Source organism: Acartia tonsa, chromosome 1 (genome assembly GCF_053477335.1).
Source record: "Acartia tonsa isolate MP-2025a chromosome 1, ASM5347733v1, whole genome shotgun sequence".
NCBI lineage: Eukaryota > Metazoa > Arthropoda > Copepoda > Calanoida > Acartiidae > Acartia > Acartia tonsa.
The window spans coordinates 21,116,974-21,143,874 of NC_137260.1; the positions used below are offsets into that span (position 1 = coordinate 21,116,974).

General features: G+C 32.2%; 1 protein-coding gene across 1 annotated transcript; it reads left to right on the forward strand.

The window, feature by feature from the left end:
- Positions 1 to 25,603, forward strand: LOC145314766 (protein tiptop-like). Its single transcript, XM_080154828.1, has 3 exons — positions 1 to 208; positions 21,728 to 22,753; positions 23,241 to 25,603. Exons 1-3 carry the CDS (start codon positions 133 to 135, stop codon positions 25,196 to 25,198), a joined length of 3,060 nt encoding a protein of 1,019 aa, XP_080010954.1. The 5' UTR covers positions 1 to 132; the 3' UTR covers positions 25,199 to 25,603.
- Positions 25,604 to 26,901: the final 1,298 nt, after the last annotated feature.

Consider the following 26,901-nt stretch of genomic DNA (forward strand, 5'->3'; position numbering starts at 1 on the left):
CGGTATGCCGCGCCGCGCCACAATTTTGTGGCCTGACTAGACTGATCAGGCCGGGCGGCCCGGTACAATGAGGCTTAATGTCTGCCTACTCCGGCCTAGCAGTCGGAATAATATACTTGAGTGAGATGGACTATGCTACGCAAACGGAAACAAAATCTGCCTAAACGAAGTGAAAACAGCCCTGAAAGACCTGTAGATGAAAATACAGGTATAGTACCTTAAAAACTATAATATACTGTATTGATACCGTATAAAATCCGCATTCTCTTGCTTAAAAGTCCTAAATTAGTGCTTATTATCATAATACTCACAAAGTGAACTATAGTTTTGAGATATGTCTATTAATGTTTATGACTTTTTATTATTACTTTTATGATAGCAATATAATGGCAAAGCAACCGCGCCTTAAATTATGCTAATAAATTTTCTATTTTAAGATTATAAAAATATGCATACACAATCTGTTACTATATATTAGAATTTTTATTAAACTTTTTATTATTTAAAGAAAAAGATCAAGTTTATTATAAAAATTGAAAATACTTTTGTGTTTGTTTTTTGTACCTTTAAAAAATAAAAGTATAAATATGTAATCTCTATGGCAAAAAAGTTATATTTACAAGTGTAATTGTTAAACAAAAGCATTTTCACATAAATATTTGACATCTATAAGTACGTTAGGGAGTTATATAAAATTTTAAAAAAAATTGTCTTTCCTTAAGCTTTTATACCAGTAGCAAATATTGCCATTAGTGAGACAAAATTTAGTATTAAACTGTATTCTGTAATTGTTGGAGGTAAAAAATTCACTCTAGATGAAACATCTCAATCTTTGCATCCTAATATATCTATAATACAAAGTAGCTTGATGTCTGTCCGTCTGTCCGTCTGTCTGTCTGTCTGTCCCTTAAGATCTCGGTAACCACTGAACCGATCGGATTCTACTCTTCAGGGAATATACCTACTGGTCCTGTGGTGGTTTTAGGCTATTTTCTTGGGGGGTGGGACACCCCCAACCCCCCTAAAAATAAAAAAAACCACCCCCCAAATTTTTTTTTTTACATTTTTTGTAAAATCTCAGTAACTGCTGATCAAATTGGGCTCTACCCTTCTGGGAATATACCTACTGGTCCTTTGGTGGTTTTAAGCTATTTTCTTGAGGGGTGGGACACCCCAACCCCCCCAAAAATAAAAAATCCCCACTTCCAAAATTTTTGTAAACAAAAATCAGTAATTGGGGTGGGGGAACCCCACTGCAACATGGGGCGAAGCCCCCATGAATTCCCCCCCCCCCCCAAAAAAAAAATTTTTTTTTTTAATTTAAATTTTTGTGTATGCGAACAACCTAGGTTTAATTTTTACGAATTGAAATTTTTTTGTACAAATGAAAATTTTTGTGCATAAAGTGCACAACCTGGGTTTAATTTTACCACAGAGTAATTAAACAAAGAATAATTTTTTTCAATATTTCTATTAAGGAGGGTTGACTTCCCATAACTTTATAGGGCGAAGCCCCTAGAGGCTAGGGGCGAAGCCGCTAGTTATATACAATGTAGTAAAGTTTTTTTCTATCTGTAGCTTAAGATTTGTATAATTACTGATCCGATTGAGTTCTTCATTTTATGGAAGCTCCTTATATATCTTTGATTCTTTTACCTAAGTTGGGTCATAGGCTATTTTCCTTACACATTCGAATACATAGCTTCTAGATGCTTGGAGCGCAGCCGCTAGTAATATGATATAGGAAGGGTACATTGGATCTTAAATATAATGATACCCAAAGTTTTATACATATGTTCTCTCAATTGTTCGTTGAAACACATCTTGATATTTGGGTTTAAAACTCTTCAATCAATAATATTTAACTGCAGAAGTGGTAATTTTGTTATCATCATTGGGGATGTACGTACATTAATTTATCGAGCATTGTCTCATCCCTGTATAAGCAAGATATATATGATATAAATTTGTGTGGAATAATAAATCAAAATCAAGATATTTCTCTATTCTAACTCTCAGGCTGAAAAAGCCTCAATAAATAACAGAAAAATGTCCAACATTTCTATAGTAGCGCAGCTACTATATAATTAGGTTTTGTCTGTCTCTACGTCATTATATGGTTAAATAGCAGTAAGTTAAGCATACTGACTAGTGACTATATCTTTTTTTGTGTACTAATTCTTTTAATTACCAAATATATATATAGGTATACCTATTTTCTTATTGTTCTTTTTAATTGTTAATGTTCTCTCCTTTTTTGATTTATATTAGCGTTGCTTCTATGGACATATATTTTCTTGTTTAATATTTGATTTATCTTACAAATCAAGAAAGGCTAACTGTTATTTTTTCCTTTGTTTTTATATGCTTAAATGTTTTTTCCATCAATTAATATTATTATTTCTTACTAAAATGATTAGTTAAAAACTTTTTTGGTAATTTATCTTTAAGATACCTATATACATAAACCCATTTGAAGATAGATATGCCTACTTGTTTCGATATATTTTTTAGATAGCTTTAATAGAAGGTACTTTATATACCTAACTAGCGGCTTCGCCCCTAGCCTCTAGGGGCTTTGCCCCAAGAGGTTTGATCAACCTAATTTTTCGTATTTTAGATTTAAAAAGAAAAAGTGAAAAAAAATTTATTTTTTGGGGGGGTATTTTTTATTTTTTGGGGGGGTTGGGGGTGTCCCACCCTCCAAAAAAATAGCTTAAAACCATCACAGGACCAGTAGGTATGTTCCCTGAAGAGTAGAGCCCAATCGGTTCAGTGGTTACTGAGATCTTAAGCTTCAGACGGACAGACAGACGGACAGACGGACAGACAGACGGACAGACATCGTTCTACTTTGTATTATAGATTAAATATCTCCTTTTCATTTCTTTTTTATGTTTCTCTTTTTCTTTCTTCCTCTCTATCTCTGTTTTTCTCTCTTTCTCACTCTTTTTCTCTCTCTCTCTCTCTCTCTCTCTCTCTCTCTCTCTCTCTCTCTCTCTCTCTCTCTCTCTCTCTCTCTCTCTCTCTCTCTCTCTCTCTTTCTCTGTCAATCTTCCCCTTTTTCCATATCTCTTTAAGTTGCAAATCATCAGTAGATATTTTGTTATCATAAAAAGTCATCATAAAACTTCACACCTCTACGAACCACAGGGAAAGGGATGGGTAAACTGTTAATCTTATTTAGTCTTATTAAAATAATAAAAAAAAAATTTAATGTCAAGTTTTAAGTTACATTTATAACATATTTAGAATAATATGATACTATTTTTAATATGTCAGTTTAGATAACATTGAAGTTGATATCGTCCAATGGACAATGTTGTGTTTTATTCTTCAGGAAACAAATCCCTTGCCACAATGATAAAATACCAAGCATTTTTATATCATTGATTGATTGATAGACAGTTGATTCTTCGAGATTCTTGCTTTATGTTTTATATATAAACTGTTATAGCTATGCTTGGATATGTAAGACCATAAATAGTATAGCTAAAATGTTAATTTGTAATTCTATAGCTACTAGGACAAGTGTTTCCAAAAGTAACGCAGCTATATTTATTAAACGAGGATTTGCATGCAATTTTAAAAGGTTTATGACGACTGTATAATATTTCTTTTGCAATTAAATGACAATTTTTTATTCTAATATTATGTAATTATAATAGCACTTTTGAATTTAAGAGCAACTTGAAAACTTAAAATAATGCATAACAAGGAAAATCATGTATATAAAAAGCGCAACAATAATATGCTAAATACATTTTATGTAAAAATTACACAAAAGAAAGTACATATTAAACGAGGATTTGCATGCAATTTTAAAAGGTTTATGACGACTGTATAATATTTCTTTTGCAATTAAATGACAATTTTTTATTCTAATATTATGTAATTATAATAGCACTTTTGAATTTAAGAGCAACTTGAAAACTTAAAATAATGCATAACAAGGAAAATCATGTATATAAAAAGCGCAACAATAATATGCTAAATACATTTTATGTAAAAATTACACAAAAGAAAGTACTTGAAATTTTTTGTATTTTTAAAATTCGTTGTTAAACAAGAAAGTTATTAACACTTTCCATTCAACATACATGCACAATAAGACGTAAGGACTGAATATAGTTATAGAGTAGCTGCGATGCTTTAAAAATGTAAGAATTATGTGACTTAAAAGAAAGTAAAGATAGGAACATAAATTATGTTTAAGAAAATTAACTAATGCAACTTTTAAATCTTTTAAAAAGGAAATTAAATAAACTGCTCAACCCTTTTTTGCCTATTAAGTTTTGTCTTCATATTATTTTTACCTTTTAAACTTCGGTGCCCTTAGTATGCCAACATAATGTCATTATTAGAATAGCTTTTTATAACATATGACTATGGAGTGAATTGTCGCTTTTTAATAGCAGTAAAAGTTTCTTGTTATATCATCTACGTTCAATTTTAATAGGTTTTAGTAGATTTAAGTTTTAACATTTATAAGGAGGACAAAAGGAATATTATACGGCTATTTGTAGTAACTAGTCGACAGTAAAGGGTTAATTGGTGATTTTGTTTCGGACATTAGTTGTTTGTCTTGATGCGATTACTTTTAGGCCAGGTACCCGACAAGGTTGTACATTAAGGTTCATCATTTAATGCTTTGCGCAGTATTGGTCTATTTACTTAAATTCTTTAGAGTTAATTTTAATAGTTAACCATGGTTTAGACACAATTTTACAAAAGGTATTATTTAGAAGTCATAACTGACTTTTTACATCTTATTGTTTTAGGACAAAATTGCCCTACAATTTCGTTTACTACATGAAACCATTACCTTCTAAGTTATGCTAAAACTGACTATAGTCTTATGATGATTTGATAACAGCACCTTTGTTAAGAACCTTGAAAAGTATATACACATAACACTAAAATTTAAGTCCCAAAAATACATAGGTATAACATTTATATTTATGTTTCTTTTCAAGTTATATTTGAGATAAAAGAAAAAGCAAGGTATTTTTAACAGGGATAGTTATATCCATAATTGTAGCTCATGTGAAATAAAATAAGGACATGTATTATTTAAGGAATTATGGAGCTTGAAATTACTGGTCTAAATAAAGTTTGTACTTTTAGGGAAGCTTTATTAATATCTTTGAGTGGTTTTAGTTTATATTCCTGACCTCTCCTAGATGCTAGACTCAAAGTTACGAGTTCCAAATAAAACACCAAGTATGTTATATCAATTAGTTAGCTTATTCTATGATATTATTGTTTTTATGATAGTTACTCTAGTTACAGATTAGCTGCACTACTAATGAGATTAAATCAATTAAATAGGACAGACAGTTTATTAATCCCTTCATTCCTGGTGAAGTTTTGCTCTCATAATTCACAATTAATTAGGCAGGGCAGAGTAATTACTACAACTAGCTACCCAGGGATGTATGGATATAGTTATACTCTCATAATTATAATTAATTAGGTAGAGCAGAGTAATTACTACAACTAGCTACCCAGGGATGGAGGGATATAGTTATACTCTCATAATTATAATTAATTAGGCAGGACAGAGTAATTACTACAACTAGCTACCCAGGGATGTATGGATATAGTTATACTCTCATAATTATAATTAATTAGGTAGGGCAGAGTAATTACTACAACTAGCTACCCAGGGATGGAGGGATATAGTTATACTCTCATAATTATAATTAATTAGGCAGGGCAGAGTAATTACTACAACTAGCTACCCAGGGATGTATGGATATAGTTATACTCTCATAATTATAATTAATAAGGCAGGGCAGAGTAATCACTGCAACTAGCTACCCAGGGATATACTCAAATTTTGCTATCTAGCAAGGGCAGTTTAATCATACATAGTTTTAAGAGTTTATTTTTATCCTTTAACTGATAAACCTATGAGCCAATTTATTAAGTCGATTTCAAAGATAGCATATATGTATTATATGAGGTAATTCTGGGATAAAAATTCTAAAATTTAAACATTTATAATATGACAGATAAATAACCAATTAAACATAGAGACATTTACCATCTTAAAATCAATATTTTCTTTCCCTAATGATTTTTTTTATAATCTAACCTTAATATTTTATTTCATTCAGTTATTTATTATTTCAAAATATAATTATTATGCTGTAATTATTATCAGCATAGGTATGTTTTAAAGAAATCTTTGAGTTTTACTTGCTTATACATATAAGTTTTTTTCAATGACCTATCCCTTTCCATGATTGAGCGAGTGTACATAAAGGTTTATTATATAGGATGCTTTTACCTGCCCTCTTTTGCTTGCCTGAAAAAAAGACACTCCTTGTTTTATATAAAAATTGGATAAAAAAAGCAGAAGTTTTCGTCGAAAAAATTTGTTCTCCTACTTTTCTCAGTTTTAAATTTAACAAATGCCTTTTTTTTCTTTGTCACTCAAAAATTACCAATAACTTTTGATTCAACATAATCATTATTTTCGTTTTATTATTTGTTGGCTTATTTCACTTTGAATAAATCTTTAATGAAGCAGTTTCCAAACAATGATATTAATCGAAAGAAGGGGTAATTTTGTTTTTCATGATTGTTCTTACCCTTGAGATCCCTGGAATGATAAATAAACCAGAATTTTTTTTGCAAAAAATGTAAATATATGAGTTTACTTTTAAAGGTCCATAACTTTTTCTGCATCAAATTTATTAGCACATCTGAAACGGATGATTCGAGTCAAATATTGATAGGTAGAAATATATACATCAGGGTTTAGGAATAGGTAGAAATACATTTTTTATATTGAATTTATCTATTGCTTTTTTAACCAACTTACCCGCCTGACAAAAATTAATCTTTAATACAGTGTTCCGGAGCCGTAGCCGGGAGCCGGGAGCAGCAACATTTTTGGTGGAGCCGGAGCCGGATCCGGAGCCGGCTCCGGCTCCGGACTAGCTAAAAATGATTTTTTAAAGTAATATTATAATTTGGCAACGTTCTATTTCCATTTAATAAACTGAAAAACTATTGTTACTTAACAAATAGACACACATCCTTCTACTTTTATATAGCTTTAATCAAATAAAAGCAAAATATTTTATATTATTTATTTTATTTTATCAAATTCAATAGTGAAAAAAAATTGATATATTAATTTTAAGGTAGGAGCCGGAGCTGGAGCCGGAGCCGGAGCTGGAGTCGGAGCTGGAGCTGGAGCCGTATTTTCAGATACGGCTCCGCGGAGCCGGAGCTGCATCAAAATTAAACGGCTCCGACACCCTGCTTTAATATATTACTTTCAACTAATATAAGTTCATCGTTTTGACAAAATAACTTTAAATCGACTATCCGCCAAACGGATGGCAGCACAGTCAATGTACGTACATCAATATAACTGGATTAAAAGATCTATAAAACACATCAAATTTACAATTTTAAAAAACGCGACATATTTTTCAGATGCTGTTTCTTTATTAAATCCCCTTCCATGATATTTTTTATAGATAATGTCATCCTTGTCTTTCATACCTATTAAAAAATTATAGTTATTAATCAGTTCATTTATATATATGTCACTGTTATACTTAGAACATTGTGTTGACATACAAATTTATATTTAAATGCTGACATATTATTGAATTATATCTATACTCGAGGATTCTAGGGGTCCTTGCGGGGAAGGTGAAGTCGACCCCCACTCTACCAATTGTAGTTTTCAAAAGTAAAATAAAAAAAATTTGAAATTTTGTGGCTGTAAATTTTTTCTAGAGGTGATTTTCTTTTAGAAGGTGTTGGTACCCTCCCCCAAAACAGTTTTAAACCTTCCCAGAACCTACCCTGTAAAGAAGAACCATATCGGTTCAGTGGTTAGCGAGATCCTTCGGTACAGACACACAGACAGGCATCTATTGTAAAATGTAGCCCTTTGATGATATAATAACGGCATTAAAGATTAACAGTGGTGGTAATGTTTAATTGTATTGAGGTTAATAAATGGCGCATATGAAAATGAATAATATAAAAGAATTCCTTCACATTTTTAGTATGAAAACACATAAATTTTGTGCATATATTTATATGCAGGGTGTACAGGAAAAAAAGTGTATAGCCGTTTCTAGGATCTTTATGCCCATGCTGGCTAACATGATTTTTTATATTTCAAAGGATGGGATAAAAAGTCATCTCCCTCTAAAAACAAAAAAAATATTAACCATGGCCCTCCCTCCCTTTTGGGGCGAAGCTCTTAAAAGGCCAAGGTAAAGTCGCTAGTTTATAATTTAGTATAGATGTTTTATATTGCAATAAAGCACCTTTTTTAATATTTTGGCCGTTAAAAAAATATTTTAAAACCTTTTTTCTGGAACACCCGCCTTACATTGTAGTAAGTCTGATGTATTCCTTTAATGACTTTGATAAATTTTACCGCGCTAAAAAAGATTAATAGCCGGGTAAATTGTATGAATCATTTTTTATGTAAGTAGCACAGCTACTTTATAAAAGTTTGACATCAATTTCGTTAGTTATCTTTTTTTTACTTATTTTATTAAAACTTTTCTGTTTGTCTTTAACCCTTTAAATTATACAAAATGCAACATTTTTTGTGATATAGCTGCGCTTACAATGAGCATTATTGTTCTTGTTATTAAAGCTACGATAAAGATCAAAGGCCATATATCATATTATTCAGACATTTGGGCATTAATTTTTTTATTTTACTGTTTAAATTTGTATAACCATTTATAATTTTTATGGATAGGTTTGTTTAAAACTGTATTTATGCTTATTCTAATTATAATAACTTAATGAAATCGTTTTATTCCTGTTTAATCTACTTGTTGCTTCGCCCTTAGCTTCTAGGGGAGGGCAGCCTAAACCCACCATAAAATATCTATATTGATTTCTTGATAGGTACTATTAATTAGGACCAGCTATTTCCGAGATCTTAAGCTTCAGACAAAAAAAAACCTTACTATTTTATATCACAGGATTTAAACTCCTTTTCATTATAAGAGCATTTTAATTATTCTTAAATTTGAGAAAATATGAGAAGTTAAAGGCCTCTAAAAAAAAGAGTAAAAATGCTATGATTGAAAATTTGAATTGATTTACAGTTTACAGTCATAAACATACATAAACATCTCTTTATAGTAGAACCTCTCACAGTGAAAAAGGAACTGTCTAAAAATAGAACTGTTATAAATTTATCATTTAAAAAAGAAATTATCAATATTGTATAAATTTTGTATTTTGAATGGAGTAAAAGGTAATACCTAATGAAATAAGAAGATTTGTTTTTAAGTTAACATACAGGACTTTGGAAAAATAGGATAAAGATATTCTTTTTTTCAAAACTCCAGAAATTTTTATATAGTGCCATTCAATCCATCCATCCAGTGGCGTTGTAATTTTTTTATGGTGACCAATATTAAGCATTAATTTTTCGTACCTACAAATTTTACTTTTATGTTCACAGTATGCTCTTTTTGTGTTATGTTTGTTCTATTTGTCTGTTTAATTATCGACCCCTAAAATGGCCAAAATGTACAGACATGTTAATCACATTATTGATCATCCATTTTCTGTGTTTCTCCTTTCAGCATTGCAAATTTATCTGCAAATAATTCAAATCTTGCGCATTTTATTACCCAGGATACGACCCCATGCAAATTTTATTTCAGATTTTTCAGATGCCCTACCCTGCCGATATTGTGAAGGGGAGGGTAATAAGTCTTTTTGTCGATAATTTTCTTTCAAATTAAAGTTGGCAAAACTAAATTAAAATGCTTAGATGTTTGATTTTTTCCTCGACCTCACAATATAACAAGAAATTCAAACATTTCTGTCTATAGTCTTATATTGATATAATAACAGCTTCAAAGTTTAACAAGGATTAATTGTTGATTATTAAACTAAATTTGCTACCCTAATTAAATAAAACTTGCAGCATTACCCCCCACAAATAACTGCAACATGTATTATTTCTATACCGATTTGTTTTAATCACTTAGTATGAACAGGTTTAGATATCTTATTTTTTACTGAAGCGATTTATTAAGATTGATCAAACGTAGTTTTGACCACCACGTTCCCTTTTTTTTATAGAAAAAAACTTACTTGAAGCCTATGCGAAGGCCTCTCCAACAAAGCAGGGAGCTTCTATCGTTAACTAACCTAAAATAAGCAGTAAATAGATCGTTTGTTGCTTATATGCATAATCTATAATTAAACTAGAACGTCTTTCTGTATGTCCGTCTGGATGAGCTTTATGATGTTATCATGCTTTTTTATGCGACAACCCCTATGTTTGTATATGCTGTTTCATTATTTCAAGGCTAATTTATGACTGTTTTGGTATTTACGTTGCTACCTAAAGATGTTGTCATCCTTGTGTATGTGTCTATCTGTTTATCTCTTCTGTCTATCTTAGTGTCTGTATGTCTGTATGTGTGTGTGTGTGTGTGTGTGTGTGTGTGTGTGTGTGTATGTGTCTGTAATGTTTGATTATATATTGACAAATTTATGACTAGATCACACCTGCATAGTCATATATCTTGTCAACCTTACCAAGAATACAAGGATAGCATACTGCAAGATAAATTATTCTCCCCCAAACCCTATACTCAATTCTTTACTTTACATATAATGTCTCCTATAGCTTGCGAATATTGTTTATGTAGATTGGAGGAAATTATACAATCTACGATTGATCTCTCCGTCCCTGCATTTTAACCAAGGATTAGATGTCGTAAATTAGTTAGATTATGTGACAATTCCTGCGTATATATGTCCTATTATATATTGTTTGTATTTCGTAATGGAAGATTTTATTACCCCCCTTCCTCACTCAATGGCTAGGAGCGAAGTCACTACTACCTAATCAAAATACATATTGAGAATTACAATAAAAAATTGTAAAAAGAACTTTAATTGGACAATTAAGATTTTTAATTTCATATGTTATTCGTTAATAATAGGCTTATTTATGAGTGAAAAGGTAGAGCATGAATTGAATCTTATCTCTTCTGCATATGATGCTTTTCTGCGACAATCTAAAACAAAGTCTTAATAATAATTACCCACATCCATGCATGCAAAAACGCTGTTGTATGATGATCAATGTTGTTTAAAAAGTGTGCCCGCCCAAAATTTGACATATTTATAGCCAAGAAGAAGTCTGAGGCTATAATCAAGTAATATTAACAATACATGTTGCATTTTTATTAACAATATTTTAATCAGAATTTATGTACAATTTAATTAGAAATGACGATTACTCCTATTAAAAATAAACTTATCTTGGATTTTAGAAAAATAAAGACCTTAAACAAACAAGGAAATTTTTTCAAAAAAGTTAACAAAAATGCTGTGTACATAAAACTAGATTGTAATAGAATGATTTATTGGCATCTCACATGAAAATAATCATTCTCAAAATATTTTCTTTGAAAACAAGTTTTGTTTTATAGCTTTGGTCATAAATTAAATTGATTACAAAAAGGTTTTGTGTTTTTTTTTGCTAAGCAAATCAAGTTTTTTCTTAACTTTTTAAATTAATGATTAGGAATAGAAAGTTTTGTCCTATTATAAGACTATATTGAATACTAGCCGCTACAACCCTAGTCTCTAGGGGCTTTATATTAGAAGTGACGTAAAGACTTAAATCTGAAAATAGAATGGCTAAAAACATTATACTTGGAGCTAAGAGAACTTAATCGGTTCAGTTGTTATTGAGATATTAAGTTTCAGACAAAAAACCCTTACTTCTTATAATAAGATTGTCAATCTTTATTTGTATAAACTACTAGCGTCCAAACTTTCCAACAATGATTTTAATCTAAAGAAGGGTAATTTTGTTTAGGTATTATTTTGGTGGTGTTGTATATCTGTATGATAAATACTTTCCCTTAAGATATCTGCAAAACTTGTTTAATATATCCTTAGTTTTTATTAAGGACAAGCCTATGATAAACCTAGGATTTTTACATAAGAATTGAAAGAGGTTTTTTAGCATTTTTAGTTCTAAATAGAAAAACTATTAAATAGATTGCCTTACCTGTAAATTTTAAGTTAACCTACACACAAGAAGTGTTTTTTGTTGACTAATGTGATAAGATTTCGAAATTCTGCTAAAAGTACTTATTTGTATTACATTTTTTGTCAATAGAAACGTTTTTTTTATTCTGTTTTTAGTACTATAATGACTGAAACAAATGTACGTGGATCATTTTCGTGATCATTGCAAGTCTTGAGTGCCAAACCTTCTAAAAAAACTCTGTTAGTCCAAGGTTTCTCTTAAAGGATATAAATTTAATGTTCTGTGTGATTTTGACAGACACATTCACTTAGGTGACATCCCCGCAGGGCTAGGGGATAGGGAACTATAAGATTATTTTGACAGACACATTCATTTAGGTGACATCCCCGCAGGGCTAGGGGATAGGGAACTATAAGATTATTTTGACAGACAAATTCACTTAGGTGACAACCCAGCAGGGCTAAGGGGTAAGTAACCTTAAGCTTTTTTAAAATGGTACATTATCTTAAAATATCCCCTTAGGGCTAGAAAATAGGTTTAGGTTACTTAAGATTATTTCCACTGAAATTTTACTTGATTTTTTGCAATACCTATCCTTTTATCCTTTTACATATGTACATACCCATACTTTTCTTGTGGTTATCCAATATTTTACAAAAATCAGACTTTTCAATTTTTGGGTTGTAGCTACTCTTTAAAATTTTAATGTGTTAGTTCTTAAATCTAAGATGTTATAAAATCTAAAGTAATCTTTCATTGACTTATATAAATATGTGTTTTAACCATTATTCTATCTTTTAAATTTACAAAATAAGCGCCTATTTATATGTACGTTCCTCAATAAAAAATATAAGTTCACATTAAGGTTGCTTTTGCTTCTGTAGCCGAGAGAGAGAGAGATTGTTTTAAGAGAAATGTCTTAAATTCTTAATTTATAGGTAGATTCATTTGCTAAGATTTGTCACTGTAATTTCTGTGTGTCTGTGTATGTTGAGTTCTGTGTGTGAATGTCTGTGTGAGTGATATATTCCTACACAGACACACACAAGCAGACTATACACAAACACACATATACACAAAGTTAGTCGTACATCTGAAAAGATTTATACGATTTAGGGAATTTATTGGACTGATTTATTGCGCCCATTTAATTTTTGAATCCTAAATACACATAAAGAGAGGTATACAGAGAGAGAGAGAGAGAGAGAGAGAGAGAGACAGTGGGACAAAGGGTAAATGAGTAAAAGAGACGGACATTAATTTTTCTTCCCCTTTTTTCTGGTAAATTTTATGTATCCTACCCCAAAATGTCTGTTAAGAAATTTTAATGGGGGGAAAAGGGGGGACAATTTAATGTCTTTCCCAATTATTCCTTTTCACTATATCACTCTGTCAACCTCCCTCCCCATAAATTAGTGTTGGGGGAGGGTGGGTTATGGGTCCACCCCTCCCATTTTAGATTTAATGTTTCTGTCAGTGGCAAATGTGAGCTGAGGTATTCCATGGAATATTTACATAAGAGTTGCTAAATTAAAGTTCCTCTTAATCATACATTTTTAATCCTTAGTTTTACAATTCTAAAACAAGACTACTTTATTTATATAATTTTTTTTACAAAACCATATCCAGTTGGAGTCGTTGTCTTAAAAGCACTGCATTATTTTGTTAGATTTTTGACAGGTATTGTTAATGAAACTTCTTGTTTTATAACCCGTAAGTAAATATAAAGGTTTAAACTTTTGACAAATAAAATTATTGCCTCACAATACAAATTGGTTTTACATTTATACACACACATACATATACACTCAAATACACAGAAATACCAACAGAACAGTCTGGGTTTACTGCTTAAAATTATAGATAAATTCTTATATAAAAGCAACAAAATGTTTGTCTGTATCTTAGGATCTCGCTAACCCCTGAACTGATACTGTTCGTCTTCACAGTAAAGCTTCTAAAAAACAAGAATGACAACAAGCGATGCTCTATAACCGTGGAGTTGCTATGCTTTCTAAATAGTACTTAACTGTTTCGGACGTACTGACGGACGGACCTACCCTAATTGTAGAAAAGCTTTGCTTATCAAATAACTTATGTGTAATTGATGTTTCAGTGAAATTAACAAGTAAAATTTGAGGTACATATAAAGTATGACATTATCTTATATGATTTTATCTTAATCAATAACAATATGACTCTTAATATCATAATAAAATAGGATCAATATCTTAAAAACAGAACAGAGTATAGTAGATATAGGATTCTAGCATTAATAGCTATGATATTTTATAAAAGGGAATAGTCATTTATCACATAGTATTATAAACAGTTTTCCGTGGATATTAAAATTAGCCGAAGTCCCGGGCTAGCAAAACTGTTCTTTTTATTATTCGTCGAAATTTGTCTTTCATACGATGGTATACATGCTTTTTCAGTATGGCTGAGAACCGGTTCTAATTTCGCGGATATTAATTGATTCGGAAGCAATACTGGAAAATAAATTATTAAAACGGTGATTTTAAAAACTGCAAATAGTCGTAGACATAACCTATTGAAATTGAATGTCCATGCAATGGTTCCAAGGTTTTACAAGAATAAGAAAACCCATATTTATGAAAGTAATTAATATCATGTAATAATCGATATATTATTACTTGGATGTTGCACCAGATTTTCATGTAGTATGATAAAGTTATGTTAGCAGCTGGCTAAAATAACTCCATTACTCGATCCCCTCTCTTCTTACTGGATGAACGCACTGACCAATAAATGGGGTCCATAATAGCAAGCTAAATTGACGACAAATTTTCCCCTGTCAATATATCCCCGTATATCCTATATCCATTTATGTAATTCTATAATTATGCAAGTACCAACATTGCACTGATTAACTTTAATTTATTGCAATTTTAATGTATATTTAGATACTCTCAAAGTTATATGAACAGGTAGACATAAATTGCCTAGGTTTTAAAAAACATTGACAATTATGTACAAGTTGGCATAGCTTTTAGATATATATTTAAAAACACAGCATTTTTACCTGACACAAGTAAATACGGACATACCATGTTGGTTTAGTGGCTGCGTTATTAATCAACAACCTAAAGTACACCTTAATGCATAGCCGTGATTTGTGTTGAAACTCTGAATATTTGAATGTTGATGATTAAAGTTATGATTCCCCTCATTTCACAGTTTAGTTCAAATACAGGATGTTCCAAAAAGATGAAAATCTGATATAAAAAAATTTGTGTTCATAAGATATTTAAAGCAATAATTTATCCATAACATACATTTTTCTATATGTGTCTCCGAGCGGCTACATCCCTAGAGGCTTCTAGGGGCACTTAATAAGGGGGAGTGTAATTTTTTTCTAGGGGCGATTTCTCTTGAGAGGTTTGTGGTTTTAAAACTTTCCACGACCTATTAGAGTCTAAGCTACTGTAAAGGAGAGCCATATCGGTTCAGCGGTTAGCGAGATACTTCGGTAGAGACAGACAGAGATCCTGTTACTTTGTTATAAGGATTTCTGTATAACCCTTTCTTTATCTCTCTTTCTGTGTAAATGATGCATTACATTTGTGGCAAGTTTGAATTATGTTGAAAGGATTGCTTAGTGATAAGACTTGTCAACTGCAATACACTCAAATAGTGCCCTAACATAATATGTACAGGGTGTCACTCAAATATTTATAGCTTAATTTTTTCAGGGTGTTATATAGGGCCCTAACATAATATTTACAGAGTGTCACTCAAATATTTATAACTTAATGTTTGCAGGGTGTAACTCAAATATCTATAGCTTAATGTTTACAGGTTGTCGCTTAAATATTTATAACATAATGTTTACAGGGTGTCTAATAGTGCCCTAACATAATATTTACAGGGTGCCAATCAAATATTTGTAGCTTAATGTTTACAGGATGTCGCTCAAATACTTTTCTAGCTAAATATTTACATGGTGTCCCTTAAAAAATTTGCTGGTTTTTGTCTTTAAGTTAGGTATTTGTAAAGTTTTCTTTCAGTAAGCTACTTTATTAGGGATCCATTCTAAGATATTTGAAATGTTGGACGCTAGTATGTCATATGTCCATTAATTTTTTTGTTTCAACTCAAAATAAAGAGAACTTGATAAAGATAACAGAGGGAGAGGAGGGGGGGGGGGGAGAAATGATATTTGGAGCAACAATCAAGGGGGAAGTGGGCTATATAGATAGTTGGAGCACACTGTATTATTAATAGAAGTGAGAATGACAATTATTCCTTCAACATCTTTCAATAGAGGCCTTTTAAGTCATCTTATTGGATAGGGAATCATTTTTCAAAATATTAAGAACTTTTTAGTAGAATCAAATAAAAGTGTACAAGTAACCAAAGTAGCAAACAGCTTTTATATATGAGATTAAGTCACCTTTTTAAAGACATGAAAATTCCATATTTTTTTTTATTTGCAGTCTCAAATACGATTATTCTAATATAAAAGTAACAAAGTGTATTTCTGTCTCCTTTAAAGGTTTTAACTATTTGAGGGGGGGGGGGGGAGGTACCACCAACCCTCACAAGAGAAATCGCCTGAGAAAAAAAATTACCCTCCAAAAAAATTTTTTTTTTTTTAATGCTACAAAAGGCCTCTAGGGGCGTAGCCGTTAGCAAAAATATAACACATAAGACTAAACAGTAAAAACTTTTTACTCTAGCTTTGACTTGGGATTGTAAAACAAAATTTATCGAAAGTTATATTCCTGTCCCTGAGATCTAAAGTGACAAGCAATTAACTTTTATTTGTTGACAAAAAGTTTCTATATTTTTGTGGTAAAAAGTCCTGTTTCACATTAAGCCTAATAATGGATAGAACAAAAGCTCTCAAAGATTTCAAAAGTGTCATTATCAATATTATTTTAACTCTCACCTATTTTTATCATAATTATCTTAATATGATATTAAAATATAATATCTAATTAATACGAAATGATTATTTCTATATTTCTATTAAACATAAAAAAACTCAAAAAATTTACTTTTGTACTTAATTTTTCATAGAGCTTGATATATGTCATTTTACCACCAATTTTGTTAAAGTATTTACACAAATAAGAGCAAAAAATCGATATTTATAAATCATTTTGAATATTTTAAAGAATTATTAAAATTATTATCATTTTTATCTCTAGGCCTATAAGCACATCAAATTAAAGAGTTCAGCCATTAAAACAAAAAAAAGTATTCTTTTTTTCATAGAAGAATAAAAATTCGAGTCTAGTAAAATATGGAAGAAGATATATATATCTTCCATTGTCTTTCCCTTGATCCCTGACCTACAGACAAGATGACAAGCCCAGTGTTTTCAAAGGTGTTTAGTAAACAAATATAGGCAGACATATTGATTGACACCTCACAAGGAGGGCTAGCTTATCACTAGCAAACACAGTGGTATTTTTAGGTAGTTTAAGTGCATTATTTGTTTTCGATATATATTGGCACTGCATTAATAGGGCTAGTTAATCAACATTTACAGTGTAGACTGACTTATTAAAGGAGTAAGCAAACACAGTGTAATTTTTCAGAAGTTTAAATTGTAATAACTGACAGAACACATTGGAACATTTTCAAATATATTGAAGCTTTTTAGGACTTGATAATTTTGTACATTCTATCCAATTGATTGTGTATATTTGATTCTTTGAATAAAAAATTTTTTAGAATATTGAAAAATATCCATAAAAACTCCGTTTTAACCGTATTTTTTTTTCTCTGTGAATTTAGAATTGACAGGAGGGTGGGGGAATCAGGCAGAAGCAAAGTGGATTAAGACAAGAGAACTCACATTTGACAGCCAAGTGTCACAACATCAACATTATCCAATCACAATTCAATTTACATTTCATTTAGCCAATTACATGTCACTACGTTGTGATCAACCAATCAGAATCACTTAGCATTTTTTTAATTTGACCAATGGGAAAGTTGATGCAAGTGTCATGATGGCCTGTCATTCAAAATTGGATTGTCAAATAAAGTTCTCAATTTTTGTTTGTTTTCAATGTAAATACAAGATTTGTGTTGACCAAAGGAGGACACAAATTTTATGATAAAATGTAAAATCAAATAATTAGTACCTATATATGCGCATGATTATTATTAAGACAAAATTGATTACCTATTCTGTCTTTATTTAAGAAAAGTTATGTTGCAATTGTCATTGGTATATCATTTAATTAAAATGAAAGGCACTACTTTACAAATTAAAGACAAAATTATTTTCTTTTGACGAAAAATCTCCCCTAAATTAAAACAAGCTTTTGGGACTTTGAATCACAGTACAAAGTAATGCCCCTACAAACCTACAAATCAACTGTGATAACTAAAAACATTTGGGACTTTGGAAACTATTATTATTAATATGTGTACAATATCGCCATAAATATATCTAACTCTAAAGTTAGCAAGGACAATACTGAACATAAGTCAGGCACTGCAAAGTTTATATGATTGCGCCCAAAAGCACTTTTCAATCTTCTAAAATACATTATTAAAACACGTAAAGGCTGTTAAAAGCATTGCAACTGCCAATATTGTTTGATACTGAAATATACCTAATGTATTTAAGAATCTACAAGAAAAATCATATGCCTACCTTTCTCAACAGCTGAGTAAATATCTTATTTAACACATATTTTTATCAACTGCTAGACGGACTTGTGTTATACAGTAGCTTCACTATTACAAATATGAATGGTTCTCTAACATTACTGATTACCAACCATTAACCATAGGATATACCACATATATAACAATATATACTAAATATATATATAAATATACAGGGACATATATTATATATTATAGATATAAGAGACGTATTTTCAGGCAGAAACTGATTTGCAATGAACTAAAATTATTTTTGTAATTCTGTAGGTTCATCTTTCAAAATTGAATAGAATTAAATTTTATTATCTATAAATCCCTGTTAGCATAAAATATTGTGCAATAACCCTCCCCATTTCTCTTTTTTATATGTGCCTCTTGAAACTTGTACCTAGTTTTTTACTACATTTTCTACTCTTCACACCCATATTTATCCTTTTTCTCTCTCTCTTTCTATTACTTTCTCTCACTTTTTCTCTCTTTTTTTCCCGTATGACATGACAAGTAATAATGTGGGGACCATTTTTACTGGTAAACCATTGAAGGATGATTATTTAAAATGTCAAGGTATATATTTCTTTTCAACTGCTACCAATATATTTTATAAATAGTGCAATTTCGTAGTGCAGCTTATCAATAGTTGTGTTTAGTTGTATGTTTTTTTCTTCTAAAAAATTAATTTTGCCTACAATTGCTTACTCCTTTTTTAAATGCAGAAAGCTTAGGATCAAAAGAATTGAAATATACCTTACTTACTATTAAAAATGAATTTTAAATTTTCAAATTTTTCTTTAATCAACTATATAGTTATATAAAAATACTCTCATTTATGTTTGTACTGTTTTGTCAATCATTTTTAGAACCATTTTCACTTTCCCTAGTCAAATAAAACAACAACAAAAACCAATACTAAAGAAAAGGGGGTAGGAGAGAGGTGAAAATGATATAGATAAAAAGGAGTGAGAGAGAAAGCAAGAATGAAAGAACATAAATTGAATAAATTAGGACCACTTATCAAAGCGACATATTGACGGAAAAGCATAAATTTGTTCAAATATTGATAGTGTGTATTGATCATGGGGGAAGGGATAGAGATATAACTATACAGTTACTACACTAGTAGATCTTGCATTTTCATACCCTGCAAGGGATATTCACCTTTTAAAGAACTATTTCGTCTCAAACTTTTGATTTTATTGGCAACAATTCTACATTAAATTAAAGAAGAAACAAATTTTGTTTCAAATTTTTTAATTTCATTTAAAATAAAGAAAATAAGAGATCTTATTTTAAAACTATTAAAATGATAATTCAAAAATAAAACCTAAATATTTTTTATGCATGCCTTATCCCTATATTCCTGCCCATGGCTAACAGACCAATACAAAATCAATACCTTGCCTAAAGTCTGATCAACACTAACAAATTTTAGTAGAATTTTTAATATAAAATTGTTTTCATGGTGTTATATTTATCTGTCAGTCAAAATCTTAATTATTATGACAAATGTATTGCAATCTTCTACCATGCAATACTGATATCAATAAAGAATGATTTCCTGCTACACAAATATAACAAAAAGCTAAAACTTCCATTTTATTTCAACTGTGTTTATATTGACAGTTTTCAATATAAATTGCTAAAATTATATTTATTTTTTTGCAAACAAATTACCGTCAAATTTTTATACTTTTTTATTTAATGGTTATAATTTTAATAGACATAAAAAATGATTTAATCATTTTGATATATTTTTAAGAAAAATTATTGCAAATTTAAGTATGGGGGAAGATTAATTAAATTCCATTGTACTTGCCTGAATGAAAACTAAGCTATTTGGTGACTCCATAATTCCGCATATACATAATAATCATTACTGCATATCATAACGACAGCGCAAACTGCTATTGCGGAATGAAAGACTCACCCTGACGGTTTGATTTCTACATTTGTAAAATTTATTATTTATGCAAACCTATAAAATCTAAAACATTGAGAAATATAGAACAAAAGCCGTCCCTAAAGTCATTGTATTACAACAGCTTAACAATATAATGGTAAGACATTCTAAGGCACATATTCTACTCTTATTATAGTACTTTAAGCATATGTAGAACCCAACTCAAGTGGGAAAAGTACAAAAATATAGTGGAATAATTTTTCTTTATGATTCAAAGTATATACCTACCTTGTTTGGTCAAAGTAATTCAAAATATAAGAAAATCTGATAATCATATCTTAAGATTAAGTGGTATGATGTCTGTCTGTACAGCTGTTTGTATCTTCATGGTAACTTTAAATCATTATTAAATACACATATGAACTTTGAATTCTTGTTGCTTTTTTAAGAAGATGAGATCATTTATTGGTCATTGATAAGGAAATAGAGGTTTTTAAAAAGTAATGATTAATGCCAAAGTAAAACAAACTAGTTCTTAAAACAGCATGTTGATATTGTGTCAGATATACAAGGACAACTAATCAAAAAGCTCTCTTTTACCTTTTTACTACACTTTGATGTACTGGGTATTGGGTTTTATAAATTGTGTTGAATATATCTACATAAATCTGGACAGGAGAAACGTTTTTTCATCTTCCCTTGCAATCTTTTTCTTATATTTCTCATTTATTATTCCAATAACTCAATCCTTTGCCCTCCTTGCCTATTCCCTCTTTTTATATCTTTACTACTTTCCATCAAAAACTGCCAAAAATATTGCGAAACTTCAAAAAATATGTATAAATCATACATTTTAACTGTTTTAAATTAATTTTTAATTTGGCCTTATATATGTATACCTTTAGTGTTTTATGGTTTTAATATTGCTCCTTCCTTCTATAAGCAAGGGGCATAGCTTTTTAAAACCTTTTATAATTTGAGCTTAAATTTAGCTATCATGCATTTTTACAGTTTTGAATAAACTTGATTTTATATATCTTTTTATCTTAAAACTTGAAGTTTTGCTTAGATTTTGGATTGAAGGTTGCAATTTTGCTTTTTATTTAGATAATTTGTAAGATTTTAATAATTCTTATTTATTTTAGATGTGTTAAAGACCAAAGAAGATTCAGAAATAGTTGATGAAGAAGAATTATCTGACAGTGACACAGCTATAGTTGACGACACAATGCCTGATCTTGACAACAACAAGGAGTCATCCTCCTCCCCCAACAATAATGAAGATATTGCCTCTAAATCTCCGAGCCACCCTGCAGCTACCTCAAGCCCCAGTCCTTCACCCCCCTCACCCGCACAATCGCCCCCCACAATGTCACAAAGATCATCTGAGAGTCCAAAGTTAAAGATGAAGAATCCTCACGAGCTGTTGGCGGCTGCCAGTGTAGCTGCCTCAGTCTCCTCAGCCGCCAGTAGCCTTACAACTGCTGCCAATCCCATGGATATTTTGAAAAATAATCCTTTTCTGCTGCCAGCACAATTTCTGGCACTAAATCCTGGATTGTATGCTGCACAGTTGGCGCAGTTACAAGCCGCACAGCTGCTACTTGCCCGCCAGCAACAGGAGGCATTGCTAGGTGGACTAGCCGCGACAGAAAACGGCGAAGCCGCCGATTTTCATAGTTCTCGTAAAAGGGCTGCAGAAGATGACATATTTTCAGCTGCCAAGTATAAGTTGTCACGAAGCAGCTCACCGCCACCATTGACAATTGGAAAAGCAGAAAAACCGCTGGATTTATCAGGAAGTAAATTTTCTGATGACAATAATGGCATGCCCATGAATCCTTATTTCAATCCTTTAATGCCTGGCGGCCTTTTGTCCTTTTTTAACCAGCTGCGGCCGCCGCAGTCAAGTGCATCACAATCCGCGGCCACTGGTCCTACCTCACCACGAAAATCTCCCTCGTACAGCCCACCAACTAGTCGGTCATGGCTGTCTGGTATGACCGGCCAATGGCCTGGAAACAAGAATGCGTATGATGGCAGCGCGAAACCAGAGGATGTGTTTAAATGTGTGTGGTGCAAGGAGAGTTATGAGACTCTGGACGCGTTGACAAAGCACATGAAAGAGGCCAAACATCATAATCTTGGAGCAGTATTCCCACAGTCTTTAGGTAGGTTTTACATTTATTTTCTGAAGCGCATCTACTTCATCTGACCCCTGACATGATATATTTTAGACAAATAATTTTGTTTCTTTTAAACAAGCTTTTACTGAGCTTGTATTTTTTTCAACCGTTTTCCTTATTATCTTTTTCAATATTCGGTACATTTTTAACATTATTATTACATATACTTTGTTTTTATCTCTACACTATTTATGAATTTAATTAATCTTGTCCGTGTAAATATACTTTATAAATTCTTAAATTATCAGTATTTGTCTGAGAGAGAGGGGACAATGAGCTGTTTATTACACTAGTCCCCAAGGTTTATAATAACGTGTTCTTATTACGTTGAGTGTTCAAACGTTTCAACCACTTATTTTACGCTAAAGAAGGGGTAAATTTGTGTATCATCATTGGGGATGTACATCAATTTATCGAACATTGTCTTATCCCTTTAGATCCCTGTGTATTAATGGTCTTTTTATATTTTCAGTTACCTCATCAGCCAATCATCTCGGGGGCTCCTCCTCCCTTCCCCCTTCATCAAGCATCTCCGCCTCCTCCCCATCTCCCACAAAAACCCAAGTCGGGGGGGCTGGCGGCCGCGATATTCTGCGGGACCAGATGCCGCTGCCGCGCAAACTTGTCCGCGGCCAGGATGTATGGATTGGACGGGCGGACGAACAGACCCGGGATATTTTGAAGTGTATGGGATGCGGACAAAGTTTTAGAAGTCTGGATTTGTTGACAAAACATATGCAGGAAACACAACATTACAAGAAAGTTATTTCTCATGACCAACTTTCTAATTGGAAATATACTGATGGGGGTCATGGACCGCCTGGCGGGGCCGCTAATAACGGACATTCAGCCGCTGGCGGCGGTAAAAATCATCTTAACTCTGTGTTGGCATGTAAAGTTTGTGACAAAGGTTTTGGAACATTGAAAGACTTGAGTGATCATATGGTGCGCGCAAATCATTTTGGCCCACCGCCATCGTTGGCTGACAACAAGCTGTCACCAGCTGCCGCGGCCATGGCTGCAGCTATGTCACGTCCAGGCGCAGCCAGTCAATTTTCACCGCAGGCGCTAGCTGCGGCTAATAACAGCAAAGAGCGTAAAAAGGCGTTGCCAGTGAAAAAATTACTTGAACTAGAACGAGCAAGGCAGGAAGTTGCGGGCAACTATAATCCCGTCAGCTCCCGCGAGATACTTGAAACAGGCAAGCTCCTCTGTGAGCGCTGTGAAGAGAAAGTGCCCATTGATATATTTATCCCACACATCCAACAATGTGTTGGAAAGCCAAGGTATCTGAAGGAGAATGGTACACTGAATGTGGGGGGAGGACAGGTCTCCCCCGGACTTATGTCATCGGGGAGCAGTGGTGGCAAGACAGATTTAGCAAAATCTGACATTTTGGGGGTGGGGGATAAATCTGGCGATTCGAGTGCTAGTTCTATTCTTGGCTCGCTGGAAATGCTGGTTAAAGGTAATTTCAGCGGTGCTGGATCTCGACCAAACACCACACAAGGCCAACAATCCCCCAGTCCAAGGTTCCCTGCAGTTTCGTCCGCAGCCGCCGCCGTCGGTGGAGCAACAAGGAATCCTCAGTATTCACCAGAGAACAAGTTCAGTATTAATAGTCTTTTTCCCAGCCGCACTTCGCCGCTAAGCTCTGCCTCATCAGTCGCCAGCAAACCACCATCACCCATACCTATCAAAGGCACAATTTTGGCTGAAAAACTTGCGGAACAGCCGCTGCCTGCGGCCAACAATGACCATTCATCACATCACGATAGAATTTTATCACCTGTGTCCAGTGAAAAGTCAAGAGCAAGTCCTGCAATGGCGGCGGATATTAAGCCGCCTAAAAGTTCAACCCCCATCTCAAGTCCAGAACCAAATGCGGCAAACGGCGTTGACCCAAAAGAGTCGCCGTCAGAGTCCTCAGAAAATCCCCTTGCCAAACTTCAGATGTTCTGTGATGACCAGAAAAAGGCGCCAAAAAACGGTAACGGCGGTCCAAGTCAAAATGGGGCCGCCGGTGGTAACTGCAACAATGCAAACAGTGCGGCCGCAGCCGCCAACCTCCGCAAGGAGTCAAGCGCTAGTCCTCTGTCAGATCCGGGCGCCATCCTAGCCTTCTCATGGGCGTGCAATCAGGCAGTGGCCGGAGGCGGTGACTCAACCACGCCGATTAAGTGCCCGTTTTGTGATACGCCGTTTATATCCAAAGGCGCCTACCGCCATCACTTGAGCAAAATGCATTTTACAAAAGAGAATTTAAGTGCCACAAGTGGTGGGCCTGCTGGCGCCTCCGGCGGAGCGGCGGGAACAACCCGTACGCCTTCGCCGCAGGCAGCTAAAGACACCGAGGAAAGTCTACAGTCAAAGTATCAAAAGTATTCTCAATTAGCAAAACAGTTGTCATGTTGTGAAGCTTCGAATTAGTGACAAAAAAACATTCCTTTCTTTCTTAATATTTATTAGTGACAGAATTTTGTTTAACTAAAAAGTATTGCAATTCTATTATTCATTTTTGAGGAATTTCATTGTTCACTAATAAAATCACACATCATGTATTAAACAAAATTTAATTAAAGACCAATTAAAATATATTATAGTATTGTGGTGATATAAAAACTAATTGTATACTTAAAAATCTACACAAACCAAAAACCAGTGCTAAAATTTATAATTCCTATCATGTTATTTGTTTCTCTTTTTTTATTATTACAATTTTTCCTAATTATTGCTTTTTTAATTGTTATGTGAAATTATTATATGCAATTGCTGATTATTATTATTATTAAAATTATTGTTTTATTATCATTAGAATAATGTTGTTCTTTGTTATACATTTTTTTATTAATTTTATACTAGTTGCAATGCTATTCTGTCACTTGCTGTCTGTTAGTCAAACAAGAATGACAACATCCATAAAAGCGAAGCTCTAAATTCAGACAGTAATGAATAATAGAGTGTCATTTTGTAGAGTGTCAAGTCTTTACAAAATTGTATATCAATATGATGAAAAAATGTAAAATACAGGATACTGTTTAAGGGCATACTTACATTTTTAGGTCTTGATTATTGAGATGCTTCGCTCATGATAATGTACCTTGTTGTCCTAGGAATTAATATTCCAATTGACAGATAAATAGGATAAATACATCATACAAAAAATGTTGCTACGGCTTCTAAATCGTATCTAACTGTTACAGTATTTATCCTGCAAAGGTTAAAATCGGAAGGGCAATGCCTAAATTATCCTAAAATGTAAAGTAGTAAGGTTATTTGTGTTTTTCTTTTAGAATATAGCTCATCATTACTGATGATTTCTCCATTTCAGGGATTTTATTAGTTCCAATAAGGTATTTATCTTTGAAATATAAAGATGAGATGCCAGTATCTAACTTCTAGACAAAGTCCGTGTAATCAAAACAGTAGTAAAAAACAAGTTAAATATATTTAGTTTTTACTACCAGGTTCTTAATTTATCGACAATTTATGTGTATTCTTAGACTTAACATAATTCAAAATAATTAAAATTTGTCCCTATTCCTGTGTCAGAGAGTGGATATTATAAATTGTAAATATGTAAATTTAAGAGGCAATTCTATTCTTAATGTAATGTCTCTCTGTCCAACTTATAAAGTGGTGTAGCCACGTTTTAGCAAAATTTGTTTTAGATTTGCTATGGTATAGGTAAAATGGGAATAGTATAACTATAATGAATCGAAACTTCCTACTTTGAAAGGGGTGGCGGGATGAAATATTTTCTAAATTGCCTCTAACAAATATAGGCTACATTTTTTTACAACTAAATCTCAAAATAATTCATTCGAACATATTTAATAAAGTTCTTGTATGTGTAATGTGAAAACACTACTACTAGCTCTGCTATCTAAGAAGAAATAAATGTTTATGCAATACAACAAAAGTAGCTTTCCTTCTGTTGGTCGGAATAGGTTAAAAGAGGGGTGTTTGGGTGTTTTGACGCTTGAAACGTTATAAATTCCTAGTCATTAAGGAGTTGTGAGAAGAAAAAACAATTTTTATCTAAAATTTTAATTTGGCTATTTCCTAAATTTTTGCAGGATTAAATGTCCACAAAGTAGATAATATGCATAGATTAGAACTAAGATATGACA